The following is a 21,527-nucleotide window of genomic DNA, read 5'->3' on the forward strand; positions in this document are numbered from 1 at the left end:
GAAAATCGATTAATATAGTCCCTGAAAATAGGTGTTGCAAATCAATATGGTCATTCTGCCATTCTGCCCCAATTCTATATAAAAAAAAATATTATGTACTGATATGGGTTTAATAATTTAATAATTAATTAAAAATTTGTCTAAATATTTTTTCCACAATAGATTTTTTTTCTTCTTATGATAGGGCCTATTCCAAAGAGATATCCTTTAATAAATTCTCAAATGCACAAGACTTAACCAAGGTCTAAGAGGGGGTTTGGAAATAATTTTTAACCAACAATAGATGCACCTTTGTTAAAACCTTATTATTTCAAGGCAGATCTCCTTGTTCCCTGTGTCACCAGACCACCAGGGAAGCGCCCAACAAGCTATCCAATATTAAGGTTGTGAGGATGTTAATCGTCTAAATATTAACAGTGATGTCACAGAAATCGTCACCAATCCAAGTTGTCACCAAAGGTAATCTCGATCTAGGTCCAATTAGGTGAAGGATGTCAAAGTGTGTAAATATGGGTGTATTAAGATTTCTTTTAGAGAATAGACAGCAAATGCTACCATAGATGGAGGTAGAGGAATGTGAACTGAGATCAGAGGTGATTGGGGGACTAGGTTTTTGGGTTGACAACATTTTTATTAATTATTAAATTATTAACCTATTTGTAATTTTTTTTAATTGAATTAGACTTGTGTGACATATTTATATGTCACATCAACACATAATATTTTTTTTTATCTATAGAATTGTGACGGAATAACTACATTAATTTGAGAGACTTACTTGCGTGACTACATTGGTCGATTTTTAAATTTAAGGGACCATTTTGATGTCTCGAGTCAATTTTAGAGACCATTTTGATGTCGCAAGTCAATTTCAAGGACTAGTTGTGATTAAAAAAAATAATACTTATGTGGCCCATTTATGTGCCACATCAACATTTCACATAATTTTTAATATAATTGTGGTGGACGGACCACATTGATTTGCGACACCTATTTTCAGGGACTACATTGATCGATTTTCAATTTCAGAGACCATATTGATGGTGAGAGTCAATTTCAGGGACCATTTGTGATAAAAACCTAAAAATAAATAAAAAAGCTCCTTTATTAAAGAAGCCAGCTACTTTGATTTCAGATATACTTGATTGAACTGCGAAATTAAATTGAACCGCTACAAAATAAACCATTAAAAATCGTGTTGACAAAAAAAAATCAACGTAGGTTCAAAAACCGGACCGAACCGTTCATACCGGTTGCAGTTCTTATGTTGGTAGAACCGTTTAAAACCAAACCGAACAGTGAATATAAATAATTAAATAAATTTAATAGTTATATACAGATGTCACTAAATGAGTGTGAAAATCAAACTGGTTTTACCTAGTGCGATGCCACGTGAGCATTTCTCAATTAGGTCTTTCACTTGCATGGTTCACTTATTGAGATAAGGCACATATTAAAAAAAAAAAAAAAAAAAAAAAGAAAGAGGAGGTAATTTTCTCTCCTACTTTGACATTCAGGTTTGGATTTCATATTTTTCCTAGATAGAATGACCTAAAGGTGTTAAGTTACATCATACTTTTTTCTTTCCCTTTTTCCTAGGCCTTCTTTTTTATTCTCTTGATAAGTCCCTTTTGTACTTATAATATTGTATTTATACTAACATTTTTACTGCATGGTGGATATATTTGTATGTGTGAATGTATATTTGTAATATGAATATATATGTACATTTGAATTGTGTTTTTATTTTTGTTTGCTTGGTGTGAAATTTTGGTTTAGTATTTGAAAATGATATGTTGTGTTTGTAACTTTGTATAATCATTTTAGAAGTCGTATTTGAACACTAGCATGCAAAAAAACAAGAAAACGAAAACAAGTAAACTTTAAAAATCATTTTGATTTGATATTCAAAGGATTTAGTATTCGAAACTGTAAACCAGTATAAGAGTGTCTAAAACTAACGAAATAAAATCAGAGTTTTCTAGCCACTTTCTCTGAAAACAAAAAGGAACTCTCGGTACCGTGGATAACTGACTAAAAACCAAAAGAAACGGGTAATAATCTGAAAATATACGAGACAAAGTATTTAGATTCAGAAGAAGCCCGTGAGTAAACCAAATTAAAATTACCACAAAATGCATTTCAACATTTCAACCATTGTAGGAAAGTGGCTTCTTTTTTTAAAGCCAGCTCCTTTGGTGTTTTTTTTTTTTGGGGGGGGGGGGGGGAACCATTGTAGGAAAGTGGCCTTTTTTTTTTTAAAGCCAGCTCCTTTGGTTTTTTATTTTGGGTTAACGCCAACTCCTTCCGATTTCGCATCTACTTTATGACAATGTAATCATATCCCACCTCTTTTACTGAAGCAAATTCCACTTTATTATAGGCAACTGCTCTATGGTAGTGGCGTAAAGTCGTACCACTACTACTTTATTAAAAATTCCACTCTCTATAAAAAAAACTATGATTATCTTCTCTTTTTTTTCATCTCTTTTCATTCATTCCTCTCATTAAAAATTACACTCTCAATAAAAAAACTATGATTATCTTCTCTCTTTTTTCATCTCTTTTTATTCCTACCTCTCATATTATCTTCTCTTTTCATTCATTTCTTTCACATTTTTATTATATCTTTCTCTTTTTATAAAAAAATTCATATATAATATTAACGTGATTTAATTATGATCGTTCAAATAAAAAAAAGATAAGAGGAAGAAAAAAAAGGAAGAGAATCCTTCTCCCATGAAAAAGCCAACTTCTTTGAATTCAGACCTACTTTATGACAATGTAGTCATATCACATCTCCGTTTATTAAAGAAAATTTCCCTTTATTAAAAGCAAATACTTTTTGGTGGTGGGGTGACGTCGTATAACATCTACGAATGCTCGATTACAATTTTCCCTCAACAAAGTCTAGATTTAACAATTTTTTATACGATCTGTTAACAAGATATGTAAATGGTACAAAAATAATAAGTTTCGAATCTACATGATAACTAATTGGGTTGTTATTGGGTCACATGATAAGAATCCGTTAATAATGGGTTCTTAATAGGTTTATATAAGAGTGACAAGCGGATAACCCGTTTCGAAACGTTAAAAAAAATTTTATTTTAATAGTTTTAATTTTTTAAACTACTAAAAAAAAACTTACTAAAATACAATAGGCACAGTGTATATGTGACATCCCACATCGCCCAAGGGAGTGATCCTTAAATGTATATTCTCATCTCTACCTAGCACGAGGCTTTTTGGGAGCTCACTGGTTTCGGGTTCCGTAGGAACTCCGAAGTTAAGCGAGAAGGAAGCCAGAGCACTCCCAGGATGGGTGACCCACTGGGAAGTTGCTCGTGAGTTCACAAAAATAAAACCGTGAGGGAATGGTAAGCCCAAAGCCGACAATATCGTGCTACGGTGGTGAAGCGGGTCCGGGAAGTGGTTCGCCCCGAGGCGGGATGTGACAGTATATGTATATATTGTATATTAAAATAATTAATATTCTATATAAATTTAAAAATTTTAAGTTTTATTTATTTTTATGATATATTATAGGCAAAGAGTGAGATTAGAAAAATTATAAAACACATTAAAAACAAAAATATCAAGTAAATTAAAAATACTAAACACATTAAAATAATATATAATAATTAATTTACAAATGCGAAAAATGTGAAAAAAATATGCAAACCATACAAAGCCTCATGAATAATATTTTTAAGGTAGTTCAAAATAAACCAATATTATTTTGAAAAAATAACAGCCAAGTGGTCACTCGGACTTGTCTGCTTCTGTAAGTAAGGCATCCGGATGCCGACCCTATGGTTAACAACTTTACAAAGATTCTACGCCAACACATGCGGCTGCCTAGGCTACGTGGGCATGTCTGCTTATAAAAAAAGTATCACGCCTGCCTCTAGTCTATAAAGTCTAAGGTTAAGGTACGAGCAAAAGAAGCGAAGATGGAGAAAAACGAAGGAAACAAGTTTATTAAATTTTCTAACAAAATTGATAAACAACTTGCAAAGACTGAAGGAGTTCAAGCAAAGCAAATGCAGCAAGGAAAACAAAGAAAATCCTAAAGACTACCTAGAAGATTACTATTCAACAGCTTGAACACTCCACAACTACTCGGTCGCCATACCTTCAGCAGTCGCGACCTCCTCAGCAGCGGCACCATCCGACGATTCACCCCCGGCTGCTCTAGCTTAGGTTTCAACTTCTTCAACTACTTCACCAATATAAGACTCAAAAGTAAAGGCGAGTAAGTCTTCCAGAGAAATAAAGAAGGTCTCAAAGTCTTTACCAGAAAACCCAAAGTTAGACGGCCGCCCAAAGAGATGGTCTACATAACCCAGCTTGTAGAAATCAACTTGACTCTGAGTAAATGAAGCCTCGAACCATTTCTTCTCACCCTTTAAATGCTCATTCTCCTCGAGCAGATGAGCACAGACGCGCTGCAACTCCTCCACTTCCTTCTTCAAATTGTCATTGATCTTCAAAACGCCCTGAAGCTCCAACACTTGAGGTTCAAGCCTATCAACGACCTTCTTGAAGTGGATCACTTGGTTTTAAGTAGCGATCAATTCTTCATCCTTTGTATAAGCAGCAGAGCGGAACTCAGAGACGGTACGCTCAAGATCTTGAATCTAAGGTACGTAACACTCAAGCTCATTCTCTGCACTTTCATACTTAACTTGGATCGCGTCAAGCCAAGTCTTCAAATCCACAATCTCTTGGCGAGCGGTTTCAAACTGCAAAGAAGTGGGGGCAGAGATATTAGACCCCTTCAAATCTTTTAAAGCTGTGAGCTCAGATTCCAACATTTTGACTTTTTCGATCAAGGAGTACGCCTTGGCTGCCACATACCTTGCCACTCCCTTGGCATCCTTGATGTCTTCTTGATTAAGGAGCATAGACTCGGTTGTATGCTTCGCAAATAAACTAGGGCCAACAACCCCTTTGATGCCATCAACAAACTTGGCACATGTCTCTATGTCCTCAAGCAGATCTGGTTTCAAAAGCGCACAAATCTCAGCTATTTCCCTAGAAACAGACTTGGTGGATTTCTCACATCTGCCCCGCACGAGCAGTTTCCTTCTTCTCAGCGGACGAATCAGACTCAACAGCAGAGGGAACGAGTTTTGACGCCACTGTAGTAGGCAGGGGCACCTTGTCACTCTTCATAGAAACAAGCCTCTTTAAAGGTGAACCAGATTTAGCTCTAGATGGACGTTTTGGCACGAATTTCGACACCAAAAGCTCGAAAGAGCTTCTACGTTGGGCAATCCTATCAACAATCGAACTAGCAGCCTTCGGAACGGCAGGCGTCACTGGCACAGATCTAGTAGTCTCAGTCGCAACTGGTACAGATCTAGCAGCTTCCTCTTTCTTTCCCTTGGAAGACGTCAAGTCAATCACAAGCTTGGGAGCAGCCGGTGAACCATTGCGAGCAGTAGAAGAAGTCTTTGGCTTCTTCTCAGCAAGCGTCTCTTGAGCAGGTAGGGAAGGTATCTTTTTCCCACCTTCATTTGCAGCAGGCTCCACCACAATGATAGAACGAGCCAATGCATCAGCCTTAATTCGTTTTATCTTATCTCTCGAAGGCAGCCTACCTTTATCCTTACGAAGAGGACTAAGCAGCCAACGTCATTCCCGGTACTCGGAGGGGATACCCAGAACGACATGCACTTTCTTCATGTCTGGAAAAGTCTTAGGAGTGGAGCCGAATTCTGAATTTGCAAAAGCAGCGTGAGACAATCAGCAAATTAAATATCAGCTTGGCACAAATACAAATCAGCCGAGAGATTAAACAGTTTACTTGTTGGATATGAGGACCGTTGGAACATGCAGCTCGGGGGAAGAATCAGACTCTCATTCTTCACTTATCTCCAAAGTCTCATTGGCCCAGTCATGATCTCCCTTGCTCGAGTTATCAAAAAGCCTATGGCGAGATCGCAACTGCCCAACTCCCTCAATGTGGCCTATGTCAAAAAAGTACCAAAATTAATTGACGGTTAGATCTAAGTAAAAAAATTGGCTTAGATTGTGGAATCACACCATTACACGGACCGCATTCAGAGAACATTGAGTAAGGGCACACCATCATCATTCTTGTCGCTTGAGGAAGACATGCTTGAAGAAATTCTACAAAGACACAAGAAAGATTCGTTATATGGCTGCAAAAAAATTAAAATAAAAAATAAAGATGAAGGCCTAAGCCGCAGGAGCCAAGCACCCATACTCCCACAGCGTGACCTGTCCTCCCTCGCCCGCAGGCCTCACGGCCCGACTCCAGCTTATCCAGCGCCAAGCTCAGACCACCAAGCCACCCAAGGCAGCCCTTGTGCTGAAACCTTTCCCAAGTTTTCTCAAGCCTCCTCAACCCCCGTCGAGCCAATTTCAAGCCCCGAGGCTCCCAAAAAATTAAGAGGACAATAAAATTAATTTTTTTCCTTAACTGGAAGTAATGAGAAGATAAGGCAAGCAACGAAAGATGATCATTTGCATAGACAAGATGTAGAAGATTGCTAGAGGAGGGGGAACAAATATCCTCTAAGCTCTATCTCTCTCTTGTAGAGTAGAATAAATCGCTCTCCAAAGTTGATTTAATAATCTACTTAAGGTGGATTTAATAGGCTTTGAGAGAAATTTATTTCTCTTTCCTAGACGGATCTAATTTCCTATTAAAGAGGGAATCTACATTAAAATAGGAAACAATCTTATGTTTCTTAAAGCAAGAAGATCTCTACACCTGCTGCCCTTTCCTACGAGCAGCCCAACAGGTGTGGGGGCATTTGTGGAGCCAAAAATAATCAAGAGGAATATGGAGGTAACACGTGGATTTTAGGGTAAATATGACAAAAATACCCTTGAGAAATACCGAAACTCCTATGCTCGAGCAGTTGACAATCATCCCTCAATCAAGTCAAAAGTGCCCAAAATAAGTATTTATTCAAAACCTATATCATCCATCCTCATCAAATCTTCCCTACAAGGTAACTCCCAAATTATTTCTTTCAAATTATATTAATTGGCTAATTAATTGATTTATTACTCAATTAATTCATTAATTAGCTAATTGATAACAATTAAACCCAAAAAATACCACATATGGCCGGTCCCTATTCTCTTAATAGGACTGGCCATATCCCTATATATAGCTCCTCATTCTCTCCAAAACATAGGTTCTACACTCTTGCAAAATTCTCTAAATTCTCCAAACACTTTTCCCTTAAAATTCTAACTTTGGCATGAGAGGTTCTTCGGCCAAAGCCCCCCCCAATTCATCGTGGAAGCGTGAGGCTCTTGGCCTTGACCTAAGGTGTTGTTTGTTTTGTAGGTGTAATTTTGTCCAATAACAAGAAGGAAGAAATTTGCATCTACAGCAACAACGAAGTATTATTTGACGTATTTCTTCTTAACATACTGCATTAAATATGATAGGCCTCAGATGATGGGATTGAAGGTTCTCCTTCCACCAAAAAGCTCCGGATCCTCTTTGTGAGGATTTCGAAAATCCGTGAATCGTGTCCGTTCATCGTACATCGTGCGGTCAGAAATCATTCTAAATATTTTTATTTAAAATTAAACATAAACAGTACCTAATAAAATCTGATGGCACGATGTATGATGAACGGACAAAATTTACAGATCCCCAAGATCCTCACCAAAAGAACCGGAGAGGATCCAACACTGTAAGTAGTACCAATTTTAATAAAATACAAAAAATACATTAGTTTTCGTTTCTGGTGGAACTTGCTTATCATACTAAGTTTCTTCTCGTTTCCAGAAAGAGAATGGACATTCTTCCCTTTCTTCTCCGTCTCAGCAGTTAATTAATGAGTTCATCAGCTCTAGTGTAATTATGGTGCCTGATGTTGACAGGGATTCGCTTCCTTGTCTTATTAAGGTACATGGGACAATCAATTGTACTAATAGAAAATTGATGAACCGAGATTTGTTCTCTATTTTCGTGAAAGCTTATGAAACTCTTGTTGCTTTTAGATAATATGATTGTCCAGTGTCTGACTTAAAGCTAAATGAGGTTTTTGAGTTTGTTGGAGTTTTCACTTTCGATTCAGAGTTTAAAGAGGACAAGGATGAATCAGATGATTTCACAAATGGTTTTAGCAAAGACGAGCAACGGGTAATCGTTAGTGAAGGTGACAGCAGCCGAATACTGGGCATACAGGGCCTCCTTCATGTTCACCTCAGCGAACTGGCTTTGATATTTGTCAGGATCCAGCAGCGCCCGCACGATGCTGCGGGGTTGAAAATACTACGAAAATTTTGTATAATTATGTACAAAAGATAATATACGTGATGTGTACGCATACTATTTACGTATAAAAGTATGTCAATAGATTTGGTGGTAGTCTTATTTACATACAAAGGATAAATACTCAAGGTGTATGCACACAATATTTACATAACTATAGATTTACCATATTGTCCTATTTGTACAGCAAACGTCTCTTTGACCGTCGGACTCGTGAAATTTAAGAGATCTGTCAATTGGTCCCTTACTTGGATTGCACACTGCATCAAGTTAAAGCTCGCACCAACAGGAGAAAGATACCATGCTACATCTTATTTGTGTACCACAGATACAGTCAAGCAGTTGGGATTTCTGCCATCTTCAATAAGGAAAATTGCAGCTTCTGGGACATGAGAAACGAGGAAAAAAAAAGTTGGACTCTATAATGTGTATTTGCTTAATGGTAAATCTGTGGTGCAACTATAAATAACAGCGGTACCTTGAGGTGCAATTATAAAATTACAGTAGAAATATAAACTTGCAATTCAAGTCTATGCACCTGGTAGAATTTAAAATGTTTACCTATTAATCGTCTACCATTAAGTTGTTAAACTCCAATTCCACCAAAACGAACACTACTGTTCCCCTTGGCATCAAATGAAAGCTGCATATGAAATCAACGTCGTATAGTATTATAACATTTAACCATATTGATGATGTTGAAGTGAATAATTAAAATGAAGAGTAAACATAGGCATACAATAGACTAGAAGTATCAATATTAAGGACATAGGTGTATTTGTACCCAATTTTGCAGTTCCTTGAGAAGTGTATGTATTGAAAAATAAAAAGCTAAATATAGAGAAACTATACATTACATGACACAGAAAAAGCGCCACTTTGTAATCACTTTCATATATAACTGGGAGAATTTACCCAAGAAATGGGTTAAAAAATTATGGAAAGATGAGAACATGAGAATAGGACTGATACCAATATGGACTACCCATTTCAATTTTTGTGCTTTGTTAAATTGCATACCAAAGTAGTATTTTAGTATTACTGCTTATTCTAATAAGTAATGATAAACAAATCACTGTATTTCCCAAAACAACAAATTAGAACAGAATGTAATCAAATAACATCGTAATGTCAAAGGGATGTCCTCCACCACTCAAACTCTCCACATCAAAATTGAAAATTTCATTGCTTTCAAACAACAACAAAAAAAAAAAAAGCTGAAAAGAGAGAAAAATAGTAAATCAACTTAATTCCGTAGAAAATCGAGAGACACACTGCAGGACTCCGTGGTTGTTATAAGTGCATTGTATATGAAGACTATTGTTGCTAATCTAGAAATCCAGGATTGGGTGTAGCTAGTGGTACTGACATAGAGAAGGAGTAATCCACCCTTATTGAAAAAAGGCTATACATGTAGTTTGTGTAGACTACAAAACCTTTTTGAGTGGTGGATTATGTGGAAATTTATTTGATGATAATATAAAAATCTTCTGGACTGTGCATACTAAAATGAGAGATTGCGAAGGTGTAGAGATGAGCCAAGGATTAACAGACTCGTACCCAAACAGTTTTGACACTTTCTTCTATGTATGCTTTACACACACACACACACACACACACACACACACACATACTACAGACATATCAATTTAATACATGTCTGCAATTGGGAACGACTTGCACAATTCAAATGGATCAATTCTGCAATGGAAATATCGATGGCAACCAAGTTAGTAAATTTAGTATTAAAGTTTCAAAGTTCTTACCCAAGTTTGACCAAATTCCAGCTTGTCCACAACAATTTCAGTTCGTACAGCCTCAGATGACCATCACGAAGACAAACACGCAACACGAAATGAATCAATTACCTAAAATTTTATAATTATATGCATTAAATGGCAAAGGCTGTTGAATATGTCACGTGAACTTAAGATTTTCTTGGTCTTGGTTGTTGGCATAATTGCTGGTGTATGCCTATAAGTGAAGGCAATATTCATGCATTGTATAAGCATCTGGAGGAGAACACAGAGGAGAGAGAACAGAGAGTGAGAGTGAGAGTGAGAAACTCTTCGGGTAGAGTGAGCTTTTGGGAAAATTCTGCGAGTGGGTGTACAAGGGATTCGGGTTTGGGTTATGTCAATTTAACTCAAGTGTATCTTGTACTAGTTATTCTCATAGTGAAAGCAATATCTCTCCAGGGACGTAGGCAAGATTTTGCAGAACCTCATAAATCTCTCGGTGTCCTTATTGCTTGTAATTTATTCTATTCAACTGTAAGTTTGTATTTTGGTAAGGTTGTAATCGGAATCTCGCACTGATAGGCCAAAGCACAACACACTTGCCCCCTAATAAGGTATTGGTTCGTCTTGCATTTATGAAATTGTTGGTCTCCATTTATAAGAAAAGACTAAATCTTGCACGTTTTGTTTTGTGCAGCTTGTTTGTTTGTACTTGTTATTGGACTATATATTGTTTCACATTTTTCCCTTGGTGCAGGTACCACGTCTCCACTGCTTTATTCACAGGAAACTTGCAGCTCACGACTTCCTTCCTTGTTCCCCTACAATCGAGGTGATTTTGTGCTCATTATGGTCTCATATTTCCTCAAACAAAGGACTTCTATGCCTGTCTGCGTGTGTATATGCTAACCTGGGATCTGTCAATTTCCCCCTTCCGCATTCTTCCCTTAATTACGTAGATATTGTGTTTGACAATGCTATTACTGTCTATCTTATAGCCAAAGCCCAACTTGGTGAAAGAGATCAGGGAATCTCTCTTAAGGCATCTTACCGCTGTTGTTGGTAATGATGGCATAGCTGCTAATTTCATGCTGTTGCATCTCTTGTCCAAGGTAAATGGTCCTTCTCATATCAAAATTTTCGGTGTTGGATCCACATGATGATGCTTTAACATTTTTTTTGTTTCATCGTGTCGTTTGATTCGTGTATTATTTCAGTCCCTTATATGAAGATTATCTCAGCTTGGCCTTGCTCTCAAGAATCTTTTACCTTTCACACAATGTATATCCCTAACAGTGGATTATCTCAAGTCTCAACATTGCTTCCCTTGCGCCAAGAAAGGATTAAGAGACCAGCAGGTAATGAGATTTCTAAGTCTGTACCTTAGTGTCAGTTTTGTTCTAGTTTTTAACTTTTCACATTGCTCCAGGCTGATAACCGGAGCCCTGCAGCTGGCTGAGGGTTCACACATGATATTTGATGAGACCCGGTTGGAAGCTGGCATTCTTAACTCTGTTGGGGTTGAAAATGCAAGATTGCTTAAAACTTTAATAGAGTCGCAAAAGGTGATTTTTCTATTCTATTATACATGTGTCAGTTTATAGCACCGAAATGCACACTGAGGCATGATACTTTTTAATTTGTCCTCTTCAGGTGGAATATGATTTCAAGTTCTATAAACTGGACATGCCAGCAGACATCCAAATCCTTGTTCTTTCGGAAGGCAAATCAAACATTTTGCCAGCTGATGTAGTGTTACCTTTCCATCCTTCTTCAGTGGCTTCTGTTGACATTACTGCAGAGGCACTAGAGGCTTGGAGATGGTACTTGGCTTCTCTTAGATCATTGCCACATTCTATTGAGCCAGAAATACAGAAGGTAAGAGTTGCTTTGGATGATTTTATACCCTGAAATTGCTACTTCAATAGAGTTAGGAACTTAGGATTACTAATTTAGTTCAGAAATGTTTTTCTCCATGTACAATGAAATGATGGATCCGCCTATAGTTTATGTCGTTGTCTGAAACCTTACAGGTGATAGAAAATGACTTGGTTGCGGCAAGGCAGGAAGATAGGACACTGGGAACCCAAGATTTCAGCAGGTTAGGGACTGAAAGATATGCAAAATGTTCTTTCTTCTTTCGAGATTAGTTAGTCATTCATTATTTTCTTGCTCGTGCTTGCAGATTGCTGACAATGGGTCGATTGATGTCTATGAGTTTCGGTGAAACCTCCCTATCATTAGAACACTGGCAGATGGTCAAGGAACTCGAGAGGTTACGAAGAGAGAGACTCAAGTGAATGTACTATTCACCACTGAGATTTGTTGTTACCGGCCACAGGTGCAGATGTTTTTGTAAGAAAATATTGTGCCATTAATGTTAACATGCTCTGCCAATTTACATCAAATTTCATACTCTTCAAACTCTGGAGTGGACCCTTTTTGTCTGGTTTACTGAAATACCTCTTTAGGTTTTCTGATCGAATGAGGAGTAACACTAACTTTCTTCAAAACTTAATATGTTGATGTCCAAAATCGGATCAACGATGTTAAAACCGCTAAACGCAAGTGTTAACGTCGATCACCCAATACTATTCAAGTTCCGCACACAAGATACGACCCAATTCTCAATTCCCTTAATCAACTTGCAAGTAACACAGAGGATAGAGAGGGAGGGGGAAGGAAGAGAGAGAGCAGAGCTCTTGAATATTTTTTGTTTATATTTCTGTTTTTGTAAATTCTGATCTGCCACATTTGAGGGAGCTGGGCTTCTTTTATACAGACTCTACTTCTTAAAACGCCAGCTGGCATATTTAACAATTCTTAACACTTCAATTAAAGCATAAACCTCAATTACATTTTGGGTTAACAAACGAATTATATTCAAACCGTCTTGAGAACCTGTCTACTATACAGGTAGAGAGATTTCACAGGCCATCTTATTTCTCATGTCAATCACTTTGGTTTAAAGCACGAGTACATGATCACTTTTTTAGAGTATCGATAACAGTTTTTAAAAACGAAAATTAGTGAAACAAATAAGTCTTCGTACTAAACTAAAGCATATAATTTTTTTTTTTGAACAAATGATATTATCTATACTAATGGAAAGGAGGTGAGCTTAGCCTTACAATGGACTAACAATAATGTGGTTCAAATTCGTCTTTGTCGAAAATCGAACCTAAGACCTCTCATTTATAAGTAAAAATGAACATCGCTAGACCGTAGTAATAAATGGGAACCAAAGTATATAATTAAGAGGGAAGTACAATTTTGCCCCAACTGGGTTCAGTACCTACTTTAGGGTATGAGTGATAAAATCTGCATACCACATCCAAAGGTACAAAATACATCGTCAAATTTGGAAACAATAGTACTTGTGTTCCTCTCATAGAAGAACTTACATGTCCCTCTATTTACGATTAACAATTTTTTAATAAACTAACTTTTTTTTTTGAGGGATTTAATAAACTAACTAGACATGGCATTCGTGTCGTGTTTTCCGTGTTCGTGTCGTTTTCGTGTCATACCCGATATCTTAACGGGTCGTGTCGTGTAACACCCGTTAAAATAAACGGGTAAAATGACCCGACCCGAAATCGACCCGATAATATTAACAGGTAATATGACCCGACCCGTTACCCGTTAAGGAAAATATATTTTAAACCAATAAATAATCAAATGAAAAACATAATACTAAATAAGTATATACATTTCATATTATCACATCCAAAACATAAAAACGCAATTTTGTTTTAAGTATATTTTCGCTTACCTAAAGTCTTTAATAGTTTTTTAATTAATGTAGAAGTGTAAAAAAATATAGAAAAAATATGTAAACACTCGTAATGACAAGCTTTTTTCAACGATCCAACTGTCAAACTTATTTGTACACATTCCAAGATTGCATACGTAAAAAATTGTAAAAAAACAAACATTCAAATATTACGTAATGGAACAAAAGTTATCGACGGTTATAAACGAAAAATCACAATTTAACGGTTATTTTAGCTCCGATTTTGATGATTTTTTTACAGATACACTCCTCGACCCTATAAGAATGTAATGAATAAATTTGATCTTTAATTTAAAGTATTTACACTAGTAGATACCACAAAAACTTATTTTATACTTAATAGAAGTATAATATTAACTTTAAGTGTTTGTTTAATCTATTGTTTTGACGCAATATGCATTCTACCAAACTTTTTTCAACGATCCAACCATCAAACTTATTTGTACAAATTCCGAGATCGCATACATAAAAAATCGTAAAAAACAAACATTCAGAGATTACGTAACGGAACAAAAGTTTTCGACGGTTATAAACAAAAAATCACAATTTAACGGTTATTTTAGCTCCGATTTTCATGATTTTTTATAGATACACTCCTCGACCCTATAAGAATGTAATGAATAAATTTGATCTTTAATTTAAAGTATTTACACTAGTAGATACCACAAAAACTTATTTTATACTTAATAGAAGTATAATATTAACTCTAAGTGTTTGTTTAATCCACTGTTTTGACGCAATATGCATTCTACGAAACTTTTTTCAACGATCAAACCGTCAAACTTATTTGTACACATTCCGAGATCGCATACATAAAAAATCGTAAAAAACAAACATTCAGAGATTACATAACGGAACAAAAGTTTTCGACGGTTATAAACGAAAAATCACAATTTAACGGTTATTTTAGCTCCGATTTTGATGATTTTTTTACAGATACACTCCTCGACCCTATAAGAATGTAATGAATAAATTTGATCTTTAATTTAAAGTATTTACACTAGTAGATACCACAAAAACTTATTTTATACTTAATAGAAGTATAATATTAACTCTAAGTGTTTGTTTAATCTACTGTTTTGACGCAATATGCATTCTACGAAACTTTTTTCAACGATCCAACCGTCAAACTTATTTGTACACATTCCGAGATCGCATACATAAAAAATCGTAAAAAACAAACACTTAGAGATTACGTAACGGAACAAAAGTTTTCGACGGTTATAAACCAAAAATCACAATTTAACGGTTATTTTAGCTCCGATTTTGATGATTTTTTACAGATACACTCCTCGACCCTATAACAATGTAATGAATAAATTTGATCTTTAATTTAAAGTATTTACACTAATGGATACCACAAAATCTTTTTTTATACTTAATAGAAGTATAATATTAACTTTAAGTGTTTGTTTAATCTACTATTTTGACGCAATATGCATTCTACGAAACTTTTTTTAACGATCCAATCGTCAAACTTATTTGTACACATTCCAAGATTTCATACGTAAAAAATCGTAAAAAACAAACATTCAGAGATTACGTAACGGAACAAAAGTTATCAACGGTTATAAACAAAAAATCACAATTTAACGGTTATTTTAGCTCCGATTTTGATGATTTTTTACAGATACACTCCTCGACCCTATATGAATGTAATAAATAAATTTGATCTTTAATTTAAAGTATTTACACTAGTGGATACCATAAAAACTTATTTTATACTTAATAGAAGTATAATATTAACTCTTAAGTGTTTGTTTAATCCACCGTTTTGAGGCAAAATGCATTCTACGAAACTTTTTTCAACAATCTAACCGTCAAAATTATTTGTACGCATTCCGAGATTGCATACGTAAAAAATCATAAAAAATAAAGATTCAGAGATTACATAACGGCACAAAAGTTTTCGACGGTTATAAATGAAAAATCACAATTTAACGGTTATTTTAGCTCCGATTTTGATGATTTTTTACAGATACACTCCTCGACCCTATAAGAATGTAATGAATAAATTTGATCTTTAATTTAAAGTATTTACACTAGTGGATACCACAAAAACTTATTTTATACTTGATAGAAGTATAATATTAACTCTAAGTGTTTGTTTAATCTACTGTTTTGACGCAATATGCATTCTACGAAACTTTTTTCAACGATCCAACTGTCAAACTTATTTGTACACATTCCGAGATCGCATACGTAAAAAATTGTAAAAAAAAAACATTCAGAGATTACGTAACGGAACAAAAGTTTTCGACGGTTATAAACAAAAAATCACAATTTAACGGTTATTTTAGCTCCGATTTTGATGATTTTTTACAGATACACTCCTCAACCCTATAAGAATGTAATGAATAAATTTGATCTTTAATTTAAAGTATTTACACTAGTGGATATCGCAAAATCTTTTTTTATACTTAATAGAAGTATAATATTAACTTTAAGTGTTTGTTTAATCTACTATTTTGACGCAATATGCATTCTACAAAACTTTTTTTAACGATCCAACCGTCAAACTTATTTGTACGCGTTCCAAGATTGCATACGTAAAAAATCGTAAAAAAAAAACATTCAGAGATTACGTAACGGAACAAAAGTTATCAACGGTTATAAACGAAAAATCACAATTTAACGGTTATTTTAGCTCCGATTTTGATGATTCTTTACAGATACACTCCTCGACCCTATAAGAATGTAATAAATAAATTTGATCTTTAATTTAAAGTATTTACACTAGTGGATACCACAAAAACTTATTTTATACTTAATAGAAGTATAATATTAACTCTAAGTGTTTGTTTTATCTACCGTTTTGATGCAATATGCATTCTACGAAACTTTTTTCAACGATCCAACCGTCAAACTTATTTGTACACATTCTGAGATTGCAAAAGTAAAAAATTGTAAAAAACAAACATTCAGAGATTACGTAACGGAACAAAAGTTTTCGACGGTTATAAACGAAAAATCACAATTTAACGGTTATTTTAGCTCCGATTTTGATGATTTTGTACATATACACTCCTCGACCCTATAAGAATGTAATGAATAAATTTGATCTTTAATTTAAAGTATTTACATTTTTTATATATGAGTGATTGTATATATATTTTTTTACATTTTTTACACTTCTACAATAATTATTATTAATTTTATTAATTTTGCCCTCAAATAAAAAACATTATTCATGAGGGTTTGAAGGATTTTAAAAATCTAAACGATAATATAAGTGTAACAATTATCTATTCGTGAAGGAATAATGATAAATCACGAGTGTTTATATATTCTTTCATATTTTTCATACTTGTATGTATGTCTTCTTAATTCTTGCATATACAAATACTATACTAGTATATTTTAATTTTGGACAAGAATATGTTATGTAAAATTTATCCTAGTAATAATAATAAGGAACTCTCATAATAAAAATAAATAATGACTAAAACTTTTTTTATTTTTTTATAATTTATATAGAACAATAATACAAAACTATATATTTAATATAGAATATATTGTATATATTAATATGATTATTGTGTTTTATAATAAATCTTTTAGTAATTAAACTTTAAAATTATTAAAATATTTTTTTTCTTAACGGGTCGAAACGGGTTACCCACGTGTTACCCGCGTGTATACCTGTTAAGAACCCGTTATTAACGGGTTCTTAACGGGTCACCCGATAGTGACCCGATAAGTTATCGTGTTGACCCGAAACCCGTTATTTTCGTGTCGTTTTCGTGTCGTGTCACCGTGTCGTGTAAAAAACTGCCAGGTCTAAAACTAACTATAAACTCACAATATCCTCACTATGTATAAATAAATAATATTATTATTTATATATATAGGACTAGCGGGTGCCAGTTAATTAGCCACCTCAGCAATCAGTTGCCTCTCCTAAAACTACCCCCCAACTCTCCTCTTCCCATCCACGTACAAATTACCATATACAATTCACCCTTCACCATTGACCATTCACCAGACTTTTTAACTGTTTTACCGCCGGAGGAGTCTCAGAATTGACTGCCCTCAAATGTTTGTCCGAACTGCCAGTTTCCCGGCGCAACATTGTTGGCGGTGAGAGTTCTGCCGTCGCTGGTGGTGACCTGGAAGGAGAGGCTCTGGCCGTTGAGGTAAGAGTTGCTCTGCCAGTTCTGGCCCCAGTTTCTTGACATGGCTTGCCACCCTGTCTTGGAACCCTTGATCGACACAGAGTGGACGTCTCCTGCTCCTCCGACGTTGGTGATCAAAACCAAGTTGAAGTAAGAGTGGCCGTTGATTGTGAACCTTATTCCTCCCTTCTTCACACACGAAACCCTACAAAAATACCAGCACATGCATGTCAGTGTCACCACCCTCACAAAATATTAGTAACTTTTAACAACAAAACAAATAAATTATTATGTGTGACCATTCCACGACTTTCGCGACAAAAAATCCAATGTAACAGTTGTATATCGTCTTTTTCGTGTCCCACGTGACGTGGTGAGCAGATGGGTGAGGTAGAAAGAGTGTATGCAAGTGTTTCCATACAAAGGAGATACTATTGTGAGTCGGTGACAATGTTTTAGTGAGGTCAATCACACATTTTCATGCAAAAAGGTTAAGATGTGATGGACTTTATATGCTCCCATATTATCATTTCCGTTGTAGGTAAACTTCAAGGTTAAATGTAAGAGTCGCACAGAAAAATTACTGAGGCAGTTCAAGTTAATGTTGTTTTTACCTTCTGAAGGAGACGGGGACAATTCCAGCTCTGTATTGGGCAATTTTCAAGAAAGCAGGCTCAGCCAAATCAAAGTGCTGGAGAGGAGGGTTGCACCAGCCACCATTGTCGTTGGCCTGCGCAAAGTTGGGAGGGCAGAAGTTGGTGGCGGTGACGATGATGCTGCCGGGGAGGCACCATTTGGGGTCACTGCCACATTTCATCTCATAGCAAGACCCGCAGCTCAAGCCATTGTTGAAGAGAGCTGTGCTCAGTGCTGCAGTGTTGGTTCCGTACCCTTGGCTGTACAAGTTCCCATATCCACAAGCACCTCCTGCAATATCCAAATATACAACCCCATCAACATTCATGCTAAAAAATATTTACCATCTTGCATCTTGGGTTTTTGGTTTTTTTCCGTACAAGTGATATCCTACTTTAAACTAATCTAAATTGCAGCGAAACAAATTTAAAGTCAGGTTTATAGAGAGAGTATATTTGCTCTAATCAATGTGTGACTATGTCCACGTCTGTGGGATTTGGGTTTAACATATTGAAGCTCAAATTACAGTAAAGTTTTTACCTTTACCACATGAAGTTACCCTAAAGTGAAAAATAAAGTGAGTTGGGACTTACCCATTGTGCCAGAGGCATCACCACCACCATAAAATGTGGCATGGCCACCCTCCCATCCACCTCCATAGTCACCAAAAGTACCTTGAAGACATAGATTGAGGACAAAGAACAGAAGAGCAAAGGTGGAGTGAGAAGTAAAAGCCATTGTTTGTGTTTTTAGAGAGAGAAACTAAGGAGAGAGAGGATGAGGAGGAAGTATTGAGTGCAAAGTGAGAGGTGAGTTGTTGCATTGGGGATGGATTTGGGGTTTGCTTATATAGGAGAGTTGAAGGCATTTGGGGTTGTGTGTGATGGGGCAGAGGCAGTGTGACCAGAAAGAGACAAGTTTAGCACAATGTTGATCACCTTTTAGAGAGAGAGAGAGAGAGAGAGAGAGAGAGAGAGAGAGAGAGAGAGCCACATACCACAGATTCGTATTTTCAGGTCATGTTACAAGAATCGATGTGCACATGCAAATGTTCCAGTTAGACTTACCAACTGCTAAGCTCGATGACCCTACCTGCACATGCATTTCTCAACCGTTTTCTACAACTACAAATTACTTGTAGAAATTGGTATTTTCTTCTTCTTCCTAATTTGCCTGAAGTTACGGAGATTAATTAACCAACAACCTTATCCCTTCAATTTGGGGTGTATAGGTTCGATCACAAGTCCAATTTGGTGGCTTTGGAAATGAGAGAATCTTGGTTTTCTTAAGTTTGCGTTCTTACGTATATAAACTCAGTCTGTAAACATGAACTTGTAACTAAAAAGGTCAATGCATATGTTAAGTCGAGTGGGTGAGATATTCACCATTACGTTCTGATAAAGTCAAATTAAACATGTGTTGCTTCCTCATGTTAATAGGGTGACCTCGCCCTTATAAGTGGGTAGCAAATCATTTTCAAAGAGAGATGAACGCATGAGATATACAACCCGTTGCAAGATAGATAAAACTTGTATTATAATTTTAACATGTTTTACACATCATGATAGTTTAAACAGAGATCCACTCCAGATTTTACAATCCGAACCCCAGGGACCAAGCAACTTGGAGCACTTAAATTGAATCTGACGATCCCTATTAACTTATTCCGTACTCACACAAACCAAGAGCTCTGATTTCTCTTTCACACAAGTCAAGAGCTCGAATTTCCTGATCCTTAAACTCTGAACACAAAAATCAAGAGAGAATTCATATATGGATTTGCTTGGTACCCTTTCTAAAAGACCTAAAAAAAAATATCATTTGCAGAATGCACTGAACATTGTTGTACGGTGCAGAGGATCTACTAGAAAATCCGACATGAAAATCATTACCATCTTTACGAGATGCTCGAACAATATCAGTTCCCACGTGTGTTGATAATTTGAAGAGATTGAGAAGAATCTGTTGAAGTGTTAATATGCTTGATTTGTAAGACATTAGTCAAGTTAATTAAACAACTGAATCTACTAATCTAGTTCATTTCTTCCAATAAATTTTAAATAATTAGAGGCGAGTCATCGAATCATTAGGAAAATGAAAAACCAAAGAGTAGATAGATGATCTGGAATAATTTGTCGGTTGAAATTATGAACATTATTAAGAAAGAGTAATTGTCAACCCAACCAATTATGGTTCATATATAATTCTCAACCTTACACGTTTGTTGCCTTCAGGACGACGAAATTAAGAAATTAGAATATGATTAGCTTGTTTTCTGTTGACAATGTAATCGTATCATCAAGATTACGAGAGTACGTGGATGACAATTATTTTAAAGCATATGCTTTTTGGTATGTCGGAGTAAAAATGGTGGGTTAAGTCGGGTATAAGGTTGGCGTACTGTGTTAGACTCTATTAATCGTGTAGAACAGAAAATACGTGCAACGATTTGTGAAGAATGTCGGGTTATTCGATGTGTGACTCCGCCTAGATCGCGTCTAAGCGCTGGGCAGCAGGTCACCATCCTGATTAATCTTTAAGGCTTTGAAAATTAAGAAATAGCGTCTAAACCTGCCTAGCCTGTCTAGTCCCACCTAGGCACCTACTGTCACATCCCGACTCCACTGTAGCACGATATTCTCCGTTTTGAGCCATGCCCTCACGGATTTGTTCTTGGGCAAGAGAACCTCACTACCCAAAACGCGCTATGCTAGGAAGAGAGGGGCATGTACATATAAGGCCAGGGACCAACCTTCATCCCGTCGATGTGGGATTTTACAATCCACCCCCCGTTAGGGAGACCGACTTCCTCGTCGACACATCCGAACGGACGATGAGTCTGGCTCTAATACCAAACCGTCACATCCCGACTCCGCCGTAGCACGATATTGTCCGCTTTGGGCCACGCCCTCACGGATTTGTTCTTGGACAAGAGAACCTCACTACCCAAAACGTGTCATGCTAGG

The 21,527-nt window shown here is 36.1% G+C and overlaps 1 protein-coding gene and 1 pseudogene across 1 annotated transcript; one reads left to right on the forward strand and one right to left on the reverse strand.

Moving 5' to 3' along the window:
- The first annotated feature begins 7,619 nt into the window (after positions 1-7,619).
- On the forward strand, positions 7,620-12,442 carry LOC103406461 (mini-chromosome maintenance complex-binding protein-like; annotated as a pseudogene).
- Positions 12,443-13,245: 803 nt separating this feature from the next.
- On the reverse strand, positions 13,246-19,516 carry LOC103438035 (expansin-A8). The gene is made up of 4 exons (XM_008376572.4): positions 19,155-19,516; positions 18,540-18,852; positions 17,598-18,130; positions 13,246-13,455 (listed from the first exon to the last, which is right to left on the reverse strand). Exons 1-3 carry the CDS (start codon positions 19,297-19,299, stop codon positions 17,827-17,829), a joined length of 762 nt encoding a protein of 253 aa, XP_008374794.2. The 5' UTR covers positions 19,300-19,516; the 3' UTR covers positions 13,246-13,455; positions 17,598-17,826.
- Between the last annotated feature and the right edge of the window lie 2,011 nt (positions 19,517-21,527).

This window comes from Malus domestica, chromosome 01, assembly GCF_042453785.1.
Source record: "Malus domestica chromosome 01, GDT2T_hap1".
Lineage (NCBI taxonomy): Eukaryota > Viridiplantae > Streptophyta > Magnoliopsida > Rosales > Rosaceae > Malus > Malus domestica.